Below are 15,236 nucleotides of genomic sequence, written 5' to 3' on the forward strand. Positions count from 1 at the left end.
CTGGCCCTCACGTAGCACATGGTGTGTAGCATGTGGCATATGCCACATGGGGCCAATTTGGGATGCACAGCATGCAGGGCCTGAGGCATGCACTACACATGGCACGTTGAATCCCACGCTGCACGCTGAATCCTACATGGATAACTTGTCTGTGGGGCTGATCTGGATCTAGCATGGAAGTAAGGTCTGGTGCAGCAGCCACATGTAGCATATGCCCCAGACTGGCCCCATGCCATGTGAAGCCCATGCTAGACTTGCCATGGCTGAAGCATGAAGCATGCACTGGTACAGATTATGAAGCACACTTAGAAGAGAGGTCATACTTTACTGAGTCATCTATAATAGGCATGGGCTTCACACGGCATGTGGCCAGTCTGGGACATATGCTGGCATGGGCTTCACACAGCATGGGTGTGGCAGGGGTCACATGCACCTCATGGGACCTGTGCCAGTGCATGCTTCATGTAGCTGGCAGCATATGGGCCAGAAGATACAATTATGTGGTCTGGATATGGCCTGTGGGCTGCATGTTTCCCACCCTGCTTTAAGCTGTCTGGGTTATTCCTTACATCTCTATATAAAGAACCTGAAACACTTAAATCTATTAGAAATCAATTGTTCTCTAAGGCTAAGATATCCAGAATTTAGGTGTCCAAGTGCCTAAATATATGCACTTCAGATATTAAAACACCTTAAGGTTGGGTACTGAATCCTCAGGTACTTAGGAAAATCACTGCTGACTAAGGATATCCTTAGTAGAGGTATCACCTGTATTTAAACAGAGGATGATTTTTCATTGTAGGCACTCTTTAACTTCTGCTCACTGAAGAGTTGTCAATGATTTCTTATACTAGAACATAAGTTTTATATATAACATTGCTTCCATATCATACAAAAGAAAATCATTTTGATTACTTTAAGTCCTGGTTCTGCCATCATCACTCATATTCAGTCAGGTCCTCCTCAGGCAGAGTAAGGTACTACTAAGCAAAGCATAGCAGATGCACTGGGCACTTAATTTATCTATATATCGATTAATCTAGGGACACGTTAGTCTCTCAAAGAAATATGGCTATTTTAGTGATTACTGTTATATAAGTAAAAGTATCTTTTTTGCAGTACCATAATTTCTAGATACAATATATGGTTACTCATGGTATATTTGTGTCAGATATTGCTTAGGTATAAAATTCAGTAGCTTTGAATCTAGAGATATAGTAGTGTATCTACACAACAAATTCTTCATCAGATTAACTTTTGTGGAAAAGTTGTCCTAAATCATATCTCGGGTCAGGTGTATCACTGAGAGTTTAGATAGCCCTGTGCATTTAACCCACAGAACAGTGCTAGTGGAAACACTACCTGCATGTTCTTGGAACTAACATGTGGAATTTTAAAAGGTTTACAAATTCCACCCTGTCTTAATGTTTCTTTTTTTTTTCTCCAGTTAACTTCTCTTTCTACCTCTGACCATCTTTTCCATAAACCACCTGCTATCCGTTTAATTTCTCCAACTAATCTGAAAGTAAAGCGTGACCTGGTTAGCTCGAATCAAGCCTCTTCACTGGAAGGATCCTATAACAAGTGTCAGTCTGCAACTGGGTCTTCTAAACAAGATTCATCTACATGTTTTCAGGCTACTACTCATAGTTCACCCAATTCCAAGTCCAAACGATCCGACTATGAATTAAGTAGCCCTTCTTCCAGTTCTCAGTTTTCCAGTAGTTCTCAAGTGCCAACCATTTCTATACCTGACTGTGCTTATAAACCATCACAAGTCACTAGGTCAGGGCTTCCAAATGGGAGTGGAAGTCTATCCTCAGATGTTCCCAGTTCAAGCAAAATTCAAGACTTGTCAGCCCAGTCTCTGCCCTCATGTTCTTTTAAAAGATCTGTATCTGCCATACCTGTCCATATCACAGCACATTTATTATCACCTAGTCCTAAACCTCTGTCCTCTCCATTTTATAGTTCCTCCTCAACCATATGTAGTATAAATGAGCCTTGCAGTCAAATGTCACCTAGTGGAAATCAACTGAAGCCAGATATTAGAGCCTCCCTGCCAACAAGGCTCACTCTTTTAACTGCTGTCCTGAAGTCACACCCTTCTCAGCAAAGACCATTATCCCCTGCTTCTTGCCCTGCTACCTTTTCAGTTAACTCCCTTGGCTCCTCAACACTCTCAATAGATCAAAAGTTTATAACAACTCCACCTACCCCTAAGAAATATGTCTCAGGCTTTTCTGTTAGGTCAGACTCTCCAAGCCGAGAAGAACATCAGCCACTGGGATTTTCTCATGTGCCTATATCTTCAAAGGCCCATCATCCACCTCGAGCTAGATCCCTTTCCCCTAGAAACCACCTTTATGCTAGACCCCTATCTCCTGACTCGTTAAGTCCTCTGTCATCCACTGTTTCTTCCTATAGAAAGACAGTTGTCTCTCCACTATTACAGCCAAGCTTCCCTACTTATTCAATGCCTTCTTGTGTCCCAAGACACTTTTCTTTGAACCCTGAATCTTCTCCTACAAAACAGATGCATTACCCTATCTCCAAATCCCAAATACCTGAGAAGTCAAGGCGAGTACATACCTACTCACCCACCTTCATCTGTAAATCACATCCTTTGTCCTCTCCTTCCAATCAAAGGGGCACATTTTCCCCCTCTTTTGAGATATGCTCTTCTCCTTCTCCAAATCCTTTAAACCCTACATATAAATCCAAAGCAAGTTCAGCACAGAGGTTTGCTCAGGAGTTCAGTGATGCCTCCCCTGCCCTTTCAAATGCCTCAATGCAATTGTCTTCCTCGCATCCTAATTCTATATCACCTATTCCTTCACCTTGTTATAGTCATCCCCACTCCTCAAAACTTAGTTCCTCATCATTGCGCCCAAGTTATAGAGTTTATTCCTCACCTCTGAGACCTGAGCAATCAGCCACCTCATCAGTAGCACAGTGTAGATCTCCTGTTTCAGACCGGTCACCTTGTCCACTTCTATCAAGATCCAGAGAGCTGACTTCACCACAGACTTTTTCACTGTCTTCTGACCATGAAAACACAAAAGCCAAGGTACTCATCTTGCATGCTTATTTTCTAATGTTCCTTTGTCTTCAGAGGAATATGATGCTCGTTTTAGAGACAGTAAAATTAATGAATTTGGTTAAAGTTTTTAAAGAAGCAAAATTTACTACCTATATTAATTCCGCAACATAACAATCATAACATCACATTTTTCTATCTGTGTTTTATAGTAAAATAGCGGCCATTTCAAGAGGTCTTTAGCATAAAAATAAAAGGTATAGTGAGTGGGAAGACATGCTGATGAAGTATAAATTTGTTACAACTGCTTGGACATGGATTTGATTTTCTTTCAATTTTTTGAAAACTCAGATAATACATTGCTGGGTGAAATATAAATCAATAAATTCGATGATTTGGATAAGCTTAGTAAGCGGGCAGATATAAACCTGATGATGTTCAATACAAAAAAATGCAAGATATTCCACCTTGGGGAAAAAAAGCACACAGCACTCTTATAGGCTTGGCAGTGGTATACTCGCTAATACTACGGCTGAAAGAGACTTGGGGGTCATGATTGACCACCAGATGAACATGAGCCACCAATGTGATGTCACAGCTGGTAAAGCAAACAAAACTCTGGCTTGCATCCATAGATGCTTCTCAAGTAAATCTCAGGATGTCATCCTCCCACTGTACTTAGCCTTGGTGAGGCCACACCTGGAGTATTGCATCCAATTCTGGGCTCCATAATTCAAGAAGGATGTCGAGAAGCTTGAGAGAGTCCAGAGGAGAGCCACGTGCATGATCAGAGGGCAAGACAATAGGCCTTATGATGAGAGGCTGAGAGCTATGGGACTCTTCAGCCTAGAAAAGTGCAGGCTCAGGGGTAACATGGTGGCTGCCTCTCAGTACGTAAGGGGTGTGCATCAGGATCTGGGGGAACATCTGTTCAGCAGAGTTCCCCAAGGGATAACAAGGACCAATGGTCATTAACTCCACCATGGCCATTTTAGGCTGGACATAAGGAAGAACTTCTTTACTGTCCGAGCCCTAGAATAAGGCCTAGAATAGATTCCCTCCAAAAGTGGTGCAGACACCTACTCTGGACTCGCTCAAGAAATGTTTGGATGCTTATCTTGCTTGGAACCTTTGACCCTAGCTGACTTCCTGCCCCTGGGGCAGGGGACTGGACTTGATGATCTTCAAGGTCCCTTTCAGCCCTCATGTCTATGAAATCTATGAAAATTTATTCTGTGCACATTAAGAGAGCAGGCCCTTAGCTATTCCTGTCACTTTCCATTCTTCCTATGGAAAACTAGGTGTGTCTCAAAGTTTACTATCAAACCTACATACTTCTTCAGTACTTCCCTGTGCCAAATCTATTCTCTCTTTTCCCACTGTTGATCTCTCCTGTTCTTGGCCGTGGTCCTGGCAGGGCGTGCCTACACGCTCATTAATGCACTTTAGTTGGTGCACATTTAGTTTAGTACCTCTAATAAGGTACCTTCAATAAGAGGTACTAAACTAAATGCACAATAACTAGAGTTACAGCTGTCAGTATGGTTAATAACTGCTACACTACTGCTCAGTGTTATTAGGCTAATGCTCATTAAGCGTCTCGTGTAGATGCTCCTGCAGTGTGCTACATTTATGGCTAAAGTCTCTGCTTTCTTCCATTATGCTCTAATCCTTTTGCCTTGTTTTGCTGTTTCTATATGCTATAGTCATGTCATCACAACTAGTTTGAGTAGTAAATTCTAGTCTGTCACCTTTCGCTTCTGTGTCTTTGTTGTAAATTCTATATAAGGAAGAAGAAATCTCCTGACTACACTTGCTGCTGTCAATGTGACTGTCTCGCACACTGATGAATCAGCCATCTGCCTTCTATATGTCATTCACTAGAAGGAGAAAGAAAACCAACCGAATGAGAATAAGCAATAATGAAAATTGCTGTAAAAGGGTTTGGAAATCAGTGATGTTCTTTAAAAATGCTTCGTGTGAACGTAGGAACAGGGAAGAAAGTGTGAGGGGAAAAAAAGGAAGGGAAAATAGGTTGGTCAAAAATAATGCAATAGATGTGTAAATAAAAGAAATAAAAGAAACTAGAAAAGACAAAGAAGAAATGAGGTAAAATTGGTCAAAGGGTACCTTTGTTCATCTTACTGTGTATTATGCATTCCCAGTTTTTGTTATTCCTCTGCTTCCTTATCTCTCATCTCTCCACTTAAATCTGAAGCACACTTAGAAGAGAGGTCATACTTTACTGAGTCATCTATAATAGGTTCTTCTGTGTCAAGCTGCATCAATTAGAACTCCTTACAAACTATATATGTCCATAGTAAATGTGATTGATCTGGTTGGAGAATTACCATTGAAAGTGTTTTTTTCTTTTTTCTTTTTTAATAGGAAAGCCTGTTTCAAGAATTCTCATCTATGTTTTCTAAAATTTTACAGATTTTAATGAAAATTTCCTATAGAGTAATTTGTTTTTTTTTAAATCTTGGTCTGGTCATTTTTCATTTCAAAATTTAATTTTGAAAATTCAAAATCTTATTCTATTTCATGGTTATGTTATTTTTACATTATTTCATGACATATTAATAGTAGAAGTAGTACACAATATGTGCTACTGCTGCTCATGTACCAGAATGAGTATATCTACATCTGCATTAGGTAAGCATGGGTGCTGGAAACAGTGTAGCAATGTTAATGTAATGTTTTGACTGGGATAACATAACCTGATTCTCAATACTGCATGTTGTCATGTAATGCACTCAATATGACAGAACATAACAGTTGATGTATGGTATTATTTTAGTCTATTTTATTTTATTTTGTTTAAATAACTAAGGGCTACTGAAAGTTTACGATTGAAAAAATGCATCATCTTTTTGTATAATCAAAATGGCTCCTGTTTGTGTACAAACAGCAAATACATTCACTACAACATAGTTGAGAGATGCTGAAAAGAAAATAAGATGTAGCAGCTGTTCTTAATGAGTCTAAAAATATAATATTCTATTTTCATTTTAACACATATCAGACTAGTGAGAGTAGTGCATATTATTTATTATTATTATCGTGGACTTGTCATTAAATAATATACATGTAATACATATAAAATAAGCTGTGAAATTATATGAACATTTGTAAATCTGAAAAATTCAGATGATATTTTTTCAGAATTACTATTTTATGGAATATTTTGAAGTTAACTTAGGGACCGTGGCAGATTTAGTAGAGGCTAGGGCAATCACGTGTGCAACAGCAAGCAAGATTTTTGTGTATTGCAAAGTTTTGTTTGTCCCAGTGAGAACAGACAAGGAGCAACAGGGCAGTCATCTTTATCATACAAAACAAAGAGGATTATCTGACGGGTTTTCAAGCAAAACATCAGACAGTACAGAGGAGAAACCAAGTTTGAAATAGAGCCACCTTGCGGCAGGAGCACATAACACTGGCAGGAGTGTATACTGGCAGGAGTATATAACATGTCATTGTCATTGTTGTTGGCAATCCCTCATTGTCAAGGATGCTCATTCCCATGTGTCAAGTAAAGTGTTGTAGATGTGTCTGTTGATGGCTAAGAAGGCCAGTCCTAGAACTGCAGATTCTCTGGCAAATGCCACAGGTGGTGGTTAAAGGGAGGATCAGATCACAGATTTCTTGGTCTTGTTTCTATTCCTTTTGTTTCTATCATTTTTCAGTCTCCAGGGTGAGATAATTTTTCTCAAGTTAACAGATGCCTTTTTTCAAAAGGGAGCACCATGTAGCCCTGTCCCAGGCTAGTTTTCCCCAATTTGTAGAGTCAATGCTACACTTCTTAAAGCTTGCCTTGAGAGAGCCCTTGAAGCATTTAATAGATTCATAGATTTCCTCTAGCCCCTATGTGTATTTTGTCCTTGGCTGAGTTGGGAGTATAGCAGTTGTTTTGGTATACATACATCACACACAATGCTCTGTCCACTGCAACTGATATTGAATAATCAACACTTCCATTCTGGTGGTGTTAGTGTCGGTGAGGACACTGGCATTTTTGCGGTGATCCTTCCACTTTATGCCAAGGATCTTTCAGAGCTGGTGATGGTGGTGCAGGCTTTTCAGGTGGTCCCTGTAGGTCACTGAAGCTTCACACCTCTTGAGAAAAGTTGGGATTACCAGAGCCTTATATAGTAGGAGCTTTGTTTGAGTCCTGATGTCATGATCATTGAAAACACAGTGACTCGGTCTTCTGAAGGCAGAGCTATTACATCAGATCCTGTACTGAATCTCCTCATCTATGTTGTCCTTCTTTGAGAGATGGCTGCAGAGGTATGAAAATTGTTCAACACTCTCCATCTCATATTCATCAATGAGGATCTTTGCCAGGGGGGTTGATTGCCATGGGCCAGGCTGGTGATGCACCTTTGTTTTTCCCATGTTAAGGGTCAAGCCAACAGCACAATTATTGATGTAGTGAAGTTTTACAATTTAGGCCAAAGTACCTTTTGTTTTCCATGGAGGCAGTAGAGGCAGAAAAGGTTCCCATCCATCCTGTGCTCTATATCAGTGCCATATGGCAGAAGGTCACTGATGAGCATTTTCATGACTACAAGAAAGATGGAAAACAAAATTTGTGTAGTCACACAGCCTTGCTTGACACCAGTTCGAATTGCAAATGGCTCCATAGTGGAGCCACTGCATAGGATGGGGGAAGTCATCTGGTCATGAAGGGGTCTTAGGATGGTGATAAATTTCCCTGGGCAGCCAAACTTTGATAAGATCTTCCATAGAGCCTTCATATATATGAATGAATTTGTCTGTGTTAGCTAATTGTGAACGTTATAACCAGCTAAATCTTGACAAATTGGGACTAGAAATACAACATAGCCTCTAGCAGTAAAACTTACCAATATTTAACCATTGAAATAACTTTCCTAGCCATATCCTTGATTCTTCATATTTGAAATCTCTAAGTCAGGCTCAGCCGGAAGGTATGGGGTTGATATAAAAATTAGAGTGAAATTATAGCCTTGTGTTATTCTGGTTGTTCAGACTGGATCAGGAATGGCAAAAATACAGCTGTGGGCAAGATTCAGCCTGCCAAGCCACTCTATCTGGCCTGCTAGGCTACTCAGGAGGGTTGGGTGGGAATGGGGTACATGGACTGCTGCAGAATTTGGGGCCTCAGGAGCAGGAGGGCAGTCAAGGACTGATGCATCCCTGGTTGCCCTGTAGCCACTTGATCTATCACTGCAAATGCGGCAAGCAGCCACTTGGACCACATGCTTGTCCTGTCTCCTCTGCATCTGGCCCCACTATATATCCTGGGCTGTGGAAGTCAGACATGCTGTTGCCACTGCTCTCTCCACTGCTGCTGTGCGCCCTGGGCTGGAGATGTTGCCATTTACCCTAGACCTGAGCCACCCACGGCCCTGGAATGGATCCAGCTTTCATAAAAGCCCTGCTTTCCAGATCTGGCCTGGGGCACGAGGTAAATTTGACAACCCTGGGCTAGATTGCCATAAAGGTCCCTTCTGGTTTTTAAATCTAGAACCCATAGCATTTATTTAAAATTGATAGTGTACATTCAACCTTCTCCCTTCCTTCCTGTTTCTACTTGATTGATCCAAGAATTGCATAACCTCAGTAGTTTTAGTAGGTTCTTACTCATTTGTTGATGCTAGTAAACTCTCCAGTAAGCAGTCTATTTCAAATCTTCTTTTTCATGGAAAATTATTGAGAAGTTTGAGGTGAAGCACTTCCAGCAATGTGCTCAGGTCTCTGGTCCCAGTCGGTATGATTTTAGAACTGGGTATAGTATTAAACCATATTGGCTGATTATTATTGATGCTTAACATGTCTGTATAGCTTATGTTGTGTAATGTAGCTAACTTTAACTTTTGGAATTGTTTGATTCAGGTTTTGCAAGCACTAATGCAGTTTTCTATCCATTAAAGGTCAGTTTTACCATCCGATGTGCTTTCAGTATCCACTTCCAAACTCTTTCATTAGCACAAAATCAACGTGATTATATACTTTTTCATCAGCAGATCGTAGATTACACAAAAAGTCTTTTAATGCAATATGACAGGCTTGAGTACTGAGTCATTTGTACAGTCACTAATTCAACCCAAATTGGCTAGAAAAGAGACTGAAATTACAGAGAGAATACTGACCTGATTTTATTTTTAACATGTGGCAGTATCCACTTTAATATTAAATACTGATCAAAGCATTCAGTTGTCTGTCCTGTTTCATATTAATTTCTGATTAGCAGGATAGTACTAGGGGAGATTTTTACGTTGCATGCATCCTTTCTCTCACTCTTTCACACCTACCCATATGCATGCGTGTGCATATGCAGGCGTGTGCATATGTAGGCATGTATACACACGTTTAAATGGCTTATACAATTATAAATATTATTTAATTATCTAGAAAATAGACTATACTGTATAGCAGAATATTATTTTAATGTTCCCAACTGTACTTTAAAAAAGTGACTATTTTACATAGGTTCAAAGTTTCAGTCCAACTTAATTAGATTCCATGCTGGATAAATCCTTGTTTTGACTGGAGTTTTCAAGGTTTTGGAGAAACTCTAGGGCTGTGTCCCCACGTGCAGGGGCATGTGGATGCCATGGTGAAAAAAGAAGCAACACAAATTAGTGCCACTGCTTTTTGCCCTGGTGCACGCCCCTGCACACGGGGTTAGAGTGGGGAAAAATGCTCTGGGTGGGGTAGGGAAGCCTTACCTGTGGGTCCTGGGGGCCTCCCAGGACTGCAGTGGTGGCAATCCAGGTGTGTGGAGCCTGGCCAGCAGCTAGAGCATGGGTCTGGCCAGCCAGGCTCTGGTTTCAGGAGGTGAAGGCTGCTGCTATGTGTACTGCCCTGCTTTTTTTCCACAAGCTTTTTCTTGATACCAGGATTTCCCCATGTCTAAATTTGGCTCCACACTCCAAATATGCAGAGTGGAGAATCAAATCATGTGTGTGGGCTGCATTTTGTGGTGCCTCAAAATTCACGTGTGCGCTCATGTGAACGTGGGAGTCCTTACGGCCCTAATTCACTTGATTCTGACCTCATTCCTACATGCATTCCTTATTCAGTAGTTCTTTGTCATGCAAAAAGGAGACAACAGTATTTATCATGTCATTTGTAACAATGGTTCTTTTATATACTATAGAATAATTGTATGAATGGGGGCTACATTGCCATGTATGTTACTATATCAAAATATAAATGAGAATGTGCAGAAAAAAGCCCTGTATTTAGCCAGAGTACAGCAATGAATTAATCACAGTAATGACTGCTTTGTGGTTCCCTTCTCACATCCTTGCAACAAAATATTTAGCAGAATTCACAGTTTTGCTGGAACCTGATAGGGCCACACTACAAGTGCTTCTGCTATGGCCTCAAACTTGCAACTCTGGCTTGTCAACCATTGATTTTAGCTCCCACACTACCACAGCCTTACTTTATTTCTGGGGTCCATCAGGTAGCTTTCAATAAGTTAGTTTATATGCCAGGAGCAATCTAGCTGATATGCCAGGAGCAATCTAGCTACAGCACAGGTTGCAAAACATGCCTGAGAAGCACAGTAAATAACCCTGTTCTGAGCTCCTTGCTGCTATGACTTGAATGCTATTGGAACCTGAAGTATCTAGTTTAAGGCTAGTTCAGGGCAGGTCTGAAGTACACTGAAGTTGCTCTTGCAGCTACAATGTAGACACACCTTTCGATATGCAAGCCAGGATAGCTGCACTGACAGCAACATATTTCTAATACCGTCACCTCTCTTTATAGATTGCCTGTCACCCAATGGCATAGGGATGTTATGGGATTCCTGAGGCACAGGGGCAGCTGTGACTACCTATTGATGTTTTTTTGTCTCTCCCCCACCCATTGGTGCCCCCTGGCTGGTGGCCTGGGTCACCCTATTCTAGTTACACCATTGTTGTCACTATACAACCTAAACACTTTTAGTCAGATGTTAATAGTGGCAAGTAATAAATTGGGATACCTGCAGGGAAAGTAGTGGGGGCAGGTGGCCTGACCTGTTCCCCTTGCCTGCCCCTCTGCCCCTTAACCCCCGAGTGCTTGAGCCCTCCAGCACCTCTTCCCTGTTCCCTGTCCTGGTCACTTGCCCTCCTCTGGTCCCTACCCCGCTACTGCCTGTCCTTCTTGTTGCTTTGCCCGTTACTGCACTGTATAGTTTCCCCCATGATTCTCCCCCTGAATTGTGTGGTCTCCCCAAGGTTTCTCCCCCACACTGTGTGCTCACCCCTATGCTACCCTCTGCACTATGGGATGTCCCCAAAGTTTCTTTCCCACCCTGTACTATGTGGTCTTCCTTGCCTTCCCCCGCCCCAGTGCAGTCTCTTCTGTGCTTCCTCTCCACCCCATGCTGTGTGGTCTCATGTGCAATCACTCCTCATACTGCTGCTCTCCTTTGCTGCATGCCCTGTTCCCTGTTACACTAGTCCTAAACAGGGAGCAGAAAAATGGCTGCTGTGGTCCTGGCCTTGGTCCTCATAGCTGTATCAAAAACAAGGTTTTTTTCCTCCCATGTTAAATGGGAGAAAAAAACTCATCTCGGATTTGAGTTAAAATACAGTATATGATTTGAAACTGCACTTGCTTTTTCTTATTACTAGGGCTGCTAAGAAATTTTCCATCCAATCTTTTTTGTGATGGAATATTGCCCTCAAAATTAAATGCAGAAATGCATTTATTTCTTCCCTCCCTCTGATTGCTTATTTTCCTCCAAAAAAAATTTTTTTGTTTGAAAATTTTGGGAGGAGGTTTGAAAAAACAAATAACAAAAAAATATTGTTAGCATGTTATTGTTTAAATTCAAGGGAAGGAGTTGAAGATACATTCTATCTTGCACTTCTTTGTATTCAGAAAAAAATTTTTTTTTTACTTGCCTCTCTATTTATATATTTTTATCAACTTCCTTATCCCCCTCTTCATTGTTTTACTGCTGTGTAGGAAACATTGTTTTGATGAATGCAATCATACTGGGTAAGAATAGCACGAAGTACAATCTATTAAACTTTTTTTTTTTCTTTGTATATGTTTGGCTTCCACTCAGTGTGATATCTCTGGTATGTGGTCTGCTGAGTACATCATTCCCCTACTGAAGAGCTCTCAAGCACATGAATGTCTAAAAGAAAAAGTCCTGAGGTTTCTAATGCTTTAGAAAACTTCTATTTCTAATAATCTTTTTTTCACATCCCATATTTTTTTCACATCCTATACTCCTAAAAGGCATGGCTGAAATATTCATAAAAATCACTTGATCCTGTAAGAAGGGCAGACTTGGCCTGATTGTAAAGGCACAGTCTAGTTTCTAGTGGTTATTTGTGCTCAATAACAATGAAAAATATTAGTGGAAGACTTGCACAGGGAACAGGGATGGATGACCCATGTTGGATCTGCATCATGTAAAACTTTGAAAGAAAAACAAAGTTGTTTATGATTAGTTAAGAAAATTGTCTCTAGTTACATTCATGCTGTAGAGGGTGGAGATTTTGTTTCTATCCCCCAAATCAACTGCATATATATAACATTTCATATTGTCCTCTTTTCCATTCTTTACATTGCCTCTCATTATGTGCATTTCCCATGTGCAAGTAAAGTTTAATGTACTCATTTATCTTCCTCTTTCTTATTATGGAACTTTGTTTTCTGGCTGCCTGCTCTTTCTCCAGAACCTACATGTCTGAGATTATGGTCCCTAACAAAAGACCCAGCTGGACTTTCCTTGATTTTCCTGAAGGAGGTCCTTCTGGAGTGAAAGCCTGACAAAACTTGTGCTGATTTCAGTAGAGCCATGGGTTCACCTATGGAGTGAAGAATGTTTTGACTTTCATTAGTTCTGAAGTAGAAATTGGCAAAGTCATTGACTCTTCCATGTGGAAGAGACAGTATGGGAAAAGAAAACTTTCTAGTTTCCTCTCTTTCTTTCCCATGCACAAAGAGTGAGATTTGCTCATTATTGTTTTAACACAGCATAACTTGAAGATTGTAAGGACCTTGAAAAACCTTTATGGTCTCAATGGAATGACCACAATAATGGTGTTGAACGAACAGTTAGTCATAATTGACGGATACACTTCTGGTAACACTACACAATTTTTTTACCAGTTTTTATGCTTTGGTCAGTGTGTGTGTGTGTGTGTGTGTGTGTGTGTGTGTGTGTGTACGGACGCATGCATGTGTGGCCACATACATATGCAAAAACATACCCATATAAACTATTAAATATACAAAAATTATTTGCATGAAAGTAACTCTAAATACCTGAAGTTTTAAGCTTGAAATTAGTATGTCTACAAAACTAGCTGTTCAGCGGCAGACTGTGTTTATATGAGAAAATCAAGTAAATGAACATTCAAATAGGCATGTAATTACTTGATGTGCGCTAGGGTTTTCACAGTTTAATGAGTACACCTACTAAAATTTTGCTCTATTGTTATCTGAGCTAAAAACAGAAATGTCAGTTTATTCAAGATCCAGGTATTTTACTCTGCCTTTAATTTACTGTATTGTGCACAAGTTTTACAGGAGCTGTAAGCAACATATGCATCCCAGAAACAATGACTCAAGGATTAATGAAAAATGTTTAGTTCCAGGTTTTTTCACCTTGGGAGTTTGTCACTTTATGTGTTATATATTATTGCATTGACTAATTTAATTATATTTTTACTGGTTATTTTCCCTCTACAAATCTGTTTTTCTTTTATTTATTACTGTATTGACTTAGGTTATGTTGCCAATGAAGTCAGTAGCAAAATGCTACTTTCTTCCCTTTTAATGTGTTTGTGCTTCTTTATATAGTATGCCACAGATTTTCAGCAAGCAATAAAGTCCACACAAAATTGTATGTGATATACCCATTTTGATGCCTCGCCACCTGACTTCAGGTGTAATCAGATTACTATGCACCAAAGTGTATGCAAATAACAATGCAAATAGATGCATGCTAAATATTTATGCTTAGCTTATGTGTTGATATTTCCTAGCTGTTTATACTGGAATGGTTCATTTCCTTTTTTGAAAAGTTTTTTGGAGGTTGGAGTTATCCAGTCTGGGTTCAGAAACAATATCACATGGATTGTTCAACTAATCTACACAGTGTATACATAACAAATAACTTGAGCTACAGGAATCTTAGTTTATTTCATTAAAGCCAATGACCCATTGGCTTCAGTGATCCAGGACCATGTGGCAGGTGCAGAGCGTAAATTTTAAGACATATGTTATAGGCAGAGGTATACTTGCATAATAATTTCACTGAATCTTTTACAACAAAAATTGTAAAAGACTAAATGGCCTAATGGAGAGAATACTTCAAGTAGAAAATGCTCAACTTCATTGAAGAAAGTATGTGCTGTTACTCATATGTCACCCAGCTCTGTTTATTTCTTATCTATAAGATATTTAGATATTAGTTCCTTAAAATATTAATAAAAAAGTGAAGGTAGTGCCAAGGATTGCAAACCTGTTCTTCTGTAAGAAATGACTTTTTCAGGTAACCTGCAATCACTGTGTTATTGATAACTTGTAAGTGAGACTGGTAACCTTATCTTTAATTCTATCATACCTTTCCCCCTTTTTTATTCATATTCCTGCTTTCTGGTTCAACCCTTCTAGCAATACAAGATCAAGACAAGTTACAAGGCTTTTGCAGCAATCCCTACAAACACATTACTTATGGAGCAGAAGGTCAGTGTTAGCTCACAAATATGTAAAATTTCTTTATGTTTTCAAACATATTGTGCTTCACATAACACTTCATAATTAATACTTCCCTGACACTTCTGTTGGGAATACTTAAAAATGAAAACACTGCATGCTGACTGTTCAGGATTATACCTGCTACTATTACTTAAAGCCAAGTAGTTTCATATAAAAAAACCTGAGACTTCAGTAACTTAAATTCCTCTTGAGGAAATCCCTATAGAAAACATTTCTTCTAAAATAATTTGTAGATTACAACATAAGGTCTAAATGTTCCTTTGAAAGCTTCAAAAAGCCCAATTCTCATAGTTTGAAACACTGTCAAGGGTTTTATGATAGATATTGACTATATAGTAAAGACCAAATGTTTTGGTCCTTATGTGGACAAAACAACCAGGAAAGCAATGATTCAGCTGGTAGAAATTTAAATTTTCAATGAAAATTAAATCTTCAAAGCACCCATTGACTTTTTTCTTTCTTTTCT

General features: G+C 39.6%; 1 protein-coding gene across 3 annotated transcripts in view; it reads left to right on the forward strand.

Annotated features, from left to right (window-relative positions):
• MLIP (muscular LMNA interacting protein) overlaps positions 1 to 15,236 on the forward strand; it is a 226,738-nt gene that overhangs the window by 122,958 nt on the left and 88,544 nt on the right. For all 3 annotated transcript variants that reach the window (XM_019497110.2, XM_019497102.2, XM_019497099.2), the window contains exons 5-6: positions 1,448 to 3,070; positions 14,666 to 14,737. In XM_019497110.2, the coding sequence (XP_019352655.2) occupies positions 1,448 to 3,070; positions 14,666 to 14,737 (1,695 nt within the window). The remainder of the gene's footprint in view (positions 1 to 1,447; positions 3,071 to 14,665; positions 14,738 to 15,236) is intronic.

This window comes from Alligator mississippiensis, chromosome 1, assembly GCF_030867095.1.
Source record: "Alligator mississippiensis isolate rAllMis1 chromosome 1, rAllMis1, whole genome shotgun sequence".
Taxonomy (NCBI): Eukaryota; Metazoa; Chordata; order Crocodylia; family Alligatoridae; genus Alligator; species Alligator mississippiensis.